We start from the raw sequence: 7,322 nt of genomic DNA, 5'->3' as shown, positions 1-7,322 counted from the left end.
CTGTTGTTTTGATCATTCAAATTATTGTTTTTTTGAAGTCGTCGTTGTGGTAGTCGTCGTTGTTGCTTAAGCTCCCTAATAATACTAAAAATGCGACACTGTTCAAGGCTCTTTGAGGGTCAAATGCATCATCCCGATTGACCGTTATATTGACGTCAGAAATTGTATAGTTCAGGTTAAAATTCCTTCTAGATTTTATTTTATCGGGTCCTATTGTTTGATATTCATTATCGAGACTTTTCATATTCCGAAAAAAATTAACATTTACAATCGAACCAACAATAATTAACAGCCGTATTCAAATGTTTCCAGATGTGGTTGGATATGAGTCATAAACGTTATAGTTTTAGTTTCAATGTTTTTTTTGTTTTGTTTGTTTTTTTTAACTGAACGGAAACCTATCAATCTTTTTTAGTATGCAGGCCATAATCTTTCCTTTTTTTGACTTTTCTTTTTCTTTTTTGGAATATGTACAAAGAATGGTTTATTACTTAATTTCTTGGGTGCTCAAAAGGGTAAGAGGGCACGCATTTTTAGATTTTCCTTATATCCGATGTTTGATGAAAAAAGAAAACAAAACTGGACGTTAACATAAATGAAAAGCTTTCCTAGCTTTGTGACGAAATATTGCTAAATAAGTTAATACAAAAAGGCAACCGCATTTATCGTCGCAACGTCAGCGAAATCGAAGAGAATTTCGAAGAAATTTGACCTCCCGAATATTTGAACTTGGAAGAATCGAAGTCCCAATCTTGTGCACTTAATTCAGTTACCAGAGAGAGTCTCTCCAACAATTCCCTTCTAACAGAGGTCTCTCTCATGATTGCCTCGTCGTGAAAGACCTCTGCTTGTAGGAAGCTCCAGCAAATTCCCACTGACTAAAAGGGGTTGAGATTCAAGGCATGAGTTTGATGTGTCACGTTGAAATTTAAGGTGGCTCTGAACCTGGTTCTTCCAGGGACTGAGTTTGCTTGGAGTTGTTTCACAGCTATTTCAACGAGTAGTTCTCAAAGAGAAGCTGGGTGCTGCCTCCAAAAATTGTCCACGGTAAAGCGCTGTGATGTGCTGATAAGATTAAAGGAGAGTTAGAATAGGCCAATGCAATTGCTTTGCCAAATGCTATAAAAACCCTACCCTCCAATAACAACATAATAATTAATTTTCCAATAAAGCCGGTACATGTATAGTAGTTGTGATTAAAAAAAATGCCCAGCAAACAGACTTGGAAGTCGACATTTTTGGAAAAGTTACAAAAATTATTCAATGGTGAAAGACACTTCACAACTACGCTGAAAAGCCATATCTTTACATGCTTTGTTGAATACGGCAATTGTTCGTCGGTCAGGAGAGTGGGTGGGGAGGGGTATGAGCTTTTTCTTAGCTTTTTCTTTTGATATACAGTTACTTGCAAACCCTGAACTCCAGATTAGCAAAGACGATTCCCAAGACTAAACATCACTCCTTCTTTAGCTTTAATGTAAAAGGAAAATAGCGAGGAAACATTTGGGTGATTGTAACACACCCCCTCCCCTGGGAAGTTGTTCGCTTGTCCCGTACCCCGTTAACTTCTGGCCTAAATATCCCGTATCCTTATGATTATATTACTGTTTATGGATCTCTGTATATTTATTACTTTTGACTTTACAGCTATTTAAGAAAGTAGGGCCAGCCAATTTTAAAAGAAAAACAACTGAATTGCAGTATTTCTGCAAGTTGGTTTTTTTATGACTTTGGTTTTGATCAATAAACTCATCTAATATTTTTAAAAAGACATTTCATTTCTTAGCACAATTCTTTAAAAAGAATCTTGCGTACCTATGAATACCTTTCCCCTTGATATCTTCTATCTTAATAAACAGCCTCAGTAGGGTCTCGATGTTTTGTAAGGAAATAATGAACACTCAGTATTTCCTGTCCATTTTTATCGTTGTCATGTGTCAGCCCCTTATAAGCTTGCGACTTAGAAGAAAGTGGAGATGTAGGAGATTAAATAGAGACGGATTCGGTGACGTTTCCGAGACGGAAGGGCAAAACCTCGAGCGGAAAAATGAGACCTAAGGACTAGGCAAGGACCAGACATGAACATCATGACCCATGCATGTAAAATGCATTTCCAAGTCAACAATATTTTATTCTCATGTATATGTTTTAATTACGAATGAAACTCGGCTGCTATAAATATATCCATCGAGTTTCAATTTCGATTACATCTTCTTGTTAAATCGAATAATTATACGAGGTAGAAGATAACCGTTTACTTTATTATAAGTCGAACACAACTTTAAAACAAGTTGTTCTTCGTCAGATGAGTAAATTAACACTCCAAGTGCCCGCCTCGGAATTTGAAGATTATAATCCTTATCTTGTAGAGGCAAATTTTAATCCATTCCCGGGATTCATTTAATCTTGCCAAGTTAACAAAAAAATTCCCCCGAACAACTATCAGCTATGCTTAGGAGATATATATTATTTGGATGGTTACAAACTTTTGGTGTTTTCTCCTCAGACTTAGACATGCAGAACCACACCTTCTAATGTTAATGAATGAATGCACATTACTTCTCGTTCAGTAATTTCGTAATTTCAGTCTTCGTTGAGTGGTCACTTCACGCTTTCCTCTTGAAAGTAAAAAAGTTAGAACAACTTTGTACAGTACAATAAACATAACCACAAGAACGAACTGCTAATTAGGGTTCATTTACGCATGACGATTGGTAAATTCAATAGTTTGCAAGACAACTAGGCTACAATAGCCTTCGTTATGCAAGTCATGGTCGAAGAGTTTTCTTTTTTTTTCTTATAGAAAATACGAAGCAGTATCAGTACCGTCCTGTCGCCAGTAGACAACGAAAAAACGAACACTGGCAAATCACTGAAGGAATCAGGCGTTCGAGTCCGCGCTATAGCTGAAGCATAGTCGAGATTTCAAGGCTCGGCCTCGAAAGGTGAGAATGCGACGTGGAAACAAGGCGGAAAAGCGAAACTAAGAAACCCTTGAAATTCAACAAAAATTTTGCAAGATCTGTATTTTTAAAGGACCATTGACTAAGAATCAAAGAGAATTCTTCATTCGCTTTCTATACAAATCTTTGACACAAACTTAAACGATTCCGATTGAAATCATCGAGGGACTGTGTGCCGGGATCACCGCGGGAGCTGCGAAGTAGAACTAGTACTTGCTTTTTTTCAATTTGTTTGTTAGACTGAAAACCTTTTTCAGTTCAGTGGCGCATTGAATCCTTGCTTATGTAACCATTCAAATGAATCGAAGGGGTGGCCAATTGTGCAGACTGTTATGAAATCCTTGTGGTTTTGGATATCTATACAGTAACAATGGAAGGTCTGTAAGAACAGCTTCGTGATCGTGCAAAGATCAGTTTTGTCGTGGTTGGACTGAAATAATATGTGGAATGGTGAAATCAAAGGCATCGGTGGTGTTTGTTTTCATTAGGCATTGAAAAATCTGGGTTTACTTTTTCCATTTTTTTTTGTCTTTACTCTATTTGATGCCTCAAGATCGCCTTGAAATTTTTTTTTTTTGCGCGAATTACAAGAATCACACTGATTTGCGCGCAGTTGCATATCGTTAGGGCATAGATGGCCGGTTCCGCTTAAAGTTTGACTCGATAATACTTCGTATTTTCTACATTAGTGAGAGATACTACAAGTCGTGACCCAATGCTCCTAAACGCCTAAAGCTGTAATGGGCTAACTGTAACATTATATATTCTAGATTTGATTCCACACATGATAAGTAGGTGATAATTTTCTCGATAAGTGGCTGAACGCTCGTGAGATGAAAGATGTTCATAGAAAACTTGTCCTTGTTTTATTTCGTGCCTTTGAGCTTGCTTGCTATTCGAATTCCTCCCACATGTAGTCTGCGAGATCCAGGTCCAATAGGTTGTCTAAACACAAACAGAAAATTGATACATCAATAAAAACAACACAAACAAATAAATGTTAAGTGCAGCTTGGCGGATTTAAAGATTTACTTTAAGTTTCGAATTCAACAATTCAGTCCTTTTAATTTTATTACAAAGTTACAATTCAATTCAAGTATTAAAATGTACAAATATTCATCTCAGGGCCCTTATATCTCGGAAGCAATTTCAGGGGATGAACGCCGCCACCTTGAAAGACATTTTTTTAAATAGACAATACTAATTGTTTATTTTACCAGTGAAAAAGAGTTATAACATGTAAACATGTTTCAAAAGGGCCATCCATAATCTACGGACAAATCTCAAACATTTCACAACGCGATTGTTTAAATATTTGCAGCAAATATTATAAATTGGTTCTAAAATAGATCCTTCCGGTACCAGAAGTTGGAAAAAACGTAAAAAAACAAAGGCGGAAAGATTAATTACTTAGAATTATCAGACCTCCCATGGTATAGATCAGGCTATGAAATTGATGACAGTGATCCACAGCACATGTACTTACGTACACATGCAATAATTGAGTCGAAAACTTCATCGCTTACCTTCGTCAGCGAACGGGTCTAAACACAATTGAGGCAAACCCGGTAAGCCACCCAAAACCAAACCGTCCTCGAGTCCTGGAAAAGGGGGCATCAATTCCTCGGTGGAAATTCTCTCGAGGCCTTCAGGTGTCGCCTCCAAAATTTCCGTGAGACAGGAGATGTAAACGGCCGCTAATCGGATGGTTTCTGTCTTCGAAGGTTTCTTCTCTCCAGGAAAAAGAGGTATTAAGTCCCGGAGCCTTTCGATGTGTGCATTAAGGGTCTGCACCCTGCTTCGCTCTCGAGCGTTGGCCATTCTCCGCTGCCGGCTAACTCCGGTCAATCGTGGTCCTCGCCGTCGCGTTTTCTTTTTGCCTTGGCTGTTTTCAGATTTGATAGTGGTTAACGTCTCCTCCATGGCTGCAAGCTGAACGGCGACTGACCTGCACGCAAGAGCTGTGCGGTTGGAGTGAGGCGGAGATTGTGGTGTGTTAGAAACTTATCGCTCATTCCAGGGCTTGGCTTGTCAGCTGGAATGGGTTTCCATTTTAAGGAGACATCATGTATCAAAAACGGAACTCATTTGACACCATTATAATAACCAGAACATAAACAAATGATAGGAGCCAAGATAATGCTTCAACGCCTTCGTGCACGTTGCATGCCTCAAGATGATTTACCGTAGATAGCCCTGCGTGCTTTTCGCGTTTTACACTCCCTTTCACTCCTGTCCTAGATTAACCAAGCCACTGTTATTTAATTTTTACGAAAATAAGTGTTTCTTAGTCAAAGCATTTCAGAAGAGTCGATGGAATCTCACGGAATAAGTTGTTCGAAGACGGTAATGGATGGAATAGAGATCAACTTTATGCAGTGTACTTAAAAAACACTTAGGCAATGCGGATATCATTAGTTTAAACGCTGTTGCCGCTGACTTTAAGACGTCAGAGTATTAAAACCATCCAAATAAAAGTAATTTTTCTAGAGGGGATATTCTTTGGAATCACTTACATAGTATATTAAATCTATGTCATATCACTATATGCGATAGCCTCAACACCAAAGCACGTTAATGGTTACTTAGCAACTGCCTACGCAACTACGGTACTTTGGGGGATTTAAGTTTGACTTCTTGACCTGCTAACGTTGTTATTGTCCCTTCATTGTTGTTTGTTTTAAACAGTTCCTTTAAAGAATTCGCTTTAATCTCGTACTGAAAACTAGAGTATGAAAACGTGACAGACTTTCAAAGCGAAAGCTCTTATCTATTTCAAACTATTTAGCATGTGGCTTCCTGTTAGGCTATCGCTCTTAAAGCCTGGAAAATGTCTTAATCTTTTCTCCACAGCAATAAAATGTTCTCAATGTGTGGTACGATTCAAAGTTTATTCCTGTCCTTTGGTAAGGCTACAAAAGATATCTGAGACGTTTTTTATCTGTATATACCTCTGGTGTGCACGCATTACGGTCATTACGTGATTTTCTGAAAAGGAAGAGAAATTGGATTATAAACTAAGGCTCCAGTCATAGTTTCTTCTTAACTAGTCAAGCTAAAAATCCGACATCATTTCAGTATCAGAGCTCTTCTCGTCATTCTTCAGCTGTGTATATGAGATGAAGTCTGTTAAAATAAACAGGAATGGAAAACGACGAAAACACTGAGCTATTTTTGTTTGTTGACAAAGTGGGTGTGTGCGGGGGAGTGTGGGGATCGACTCGCACATTCTTAAAGAAATGTTGAGGTCCAAAATAGTGGGGTGTTTATTCACTTTGGTATAAAATACCGCACTGAACATTAAATAAGCTTATGATATTTACTCCACTGTGCCTAAAGAAAGAAACAACATGGCCCTATAGATTGGAATAGCAACCGAAAGAAAAGGTAAGTTATAACCCTGACTTTAAGTGGCCCCCCGTTTTTTTTTCTCACGGCATTTGTTTGGTGTTCGAACAGGACTTTGATATGTTTACTTTAACTCTAGAAATAGCCTCGGATTGCAGTGGAATTCTGAGTAACAACAAAATTGAGAGTTCATCGTTACTCTAAAAAAAAAATCTGAAAAGGGCTGTATTTTCTAATCGTGTGATGAAAGCATTTGCCATAGCATTCCGATCAAGAGCTGTTTTTAGTTTTTGCCATAGAGTTTCAATTTGAAGCGTTTATCTCGCGGATGTAACCAATATCCTGTATCATTGTATCATTGACCTGACTGCAATAAGAGCCAGTGTGTCCAGGAGTAAAAGATGTGCCAAATTAATTAACTTTGAATTGTTTAGATTATTTTTAACTGAAAAAACCCTTAGATTTTCGGAACCTTTACAATTTTGTCAAATTTTTGGATATTTTGGTCGTCGGTTGAAGTGAATAAACTGTGAACGCCTACGAAAACAAAGATAAGAGATGGCATCGCGGATTCTTCCTTGATTATAGTTCTGAACATGCAAACATCAAGTCGCCGATATAGTAAAAAAAAATTTTTGATCATTTGCGGAAACTAAACTAAGGGTACATGGGATGAACTGAATTGTTAATATAGCCATGTTTCTTTGGAGAAGCAAATCAAACCGATGTTCAGAAATGCTTGCGTGGCTGCAGTTTAGTTTACCTTTATTTGAACTTTACGCGACTTTTCTCGTCCTTCGATTGTTTCTTTTTGTGTGAGCAGTTAGCTGCAGAATGAAGAAGATACTCGAGTTTCTTTATTACATAAGCTCGTGATGAAGAAGAGTAAGCGTTCAAGCCATCTTATCGTGAAATTAAGATTGTACTCGCTGGCATCAAAGATGATGTGACGATAAGCTTTCTGGATTTAATTTAAGCCTTAGCAGATAAGAGCTTTGCAATAGAAGAATA

At 37.8% G+C, this 7,322-nt stretch overlaps 1 protein-coding gene across 1 annotated transcript; it reads right to left on the bottom strand.

Annotated features, from left to right (window-relative positions):
* Positions 1 to 2,025: 2,025 nt before the first annotated feature.
* On the bottom strand, positions 2,026 to 5,038 carry LOC140930333 (T-cell acute lymphocytic leukemia protein 2-like). Its single transcript, XM_073380015.1, has 2 exons — positions 4,490 to 5,038; positions 2,026 to 3,908 (listed from the first exon to the last, which is right to left on the bottom strand). The coding sequence occupies exons 1-2, from the start codon at positions 4,884 to 4,886 to the stop codon at positions 3,856 to 3,858; spliced, it is 450 nt and encodes a 149-aa protein (XP_073236116.1). The 5' UTR covers positions 4,887 to 5,038; the 3' UTR covers positions 2,026 to 3,855.
* Between the last annotated feature and the right edge of the window lie 2,284 nt (positions 5,039 to 7,322).

This window comes from Porites lutea, chromosome 3, assembly GCF_958299795.1.
Source record: "Porites lutea chromosome 3, jaPorLute2.1, whole genome shotgun sequence".
NCBI lineage: Eukaryota > Metazoa > Cnidaria > Anthozoa > Scleractinia > Poritidae > Porites > Porites lutea.
Note: the sequence above shows the minus strand (reverse complement) of the source record. Positions and strands in the feature narration are given on the sequence as shown.

Excerpts from the sequence above, each read along its gene's own strand:
- LOC140930333 (XM_073380015.1), bottom strand. The coding sequence starts at position 4,886 with ATGGAGGAGACGTTAACCACTATCAAATCTGAAAACAGCCAAGGCAAA. Across the intron at positions 3,909-4,489 it reads AGACCCGTTCGCTGACGAAG|ACAACCTATTGGACCTGGAT; the intron begins GTAAGCGATGAA and ends GTTTGTGTTTAG.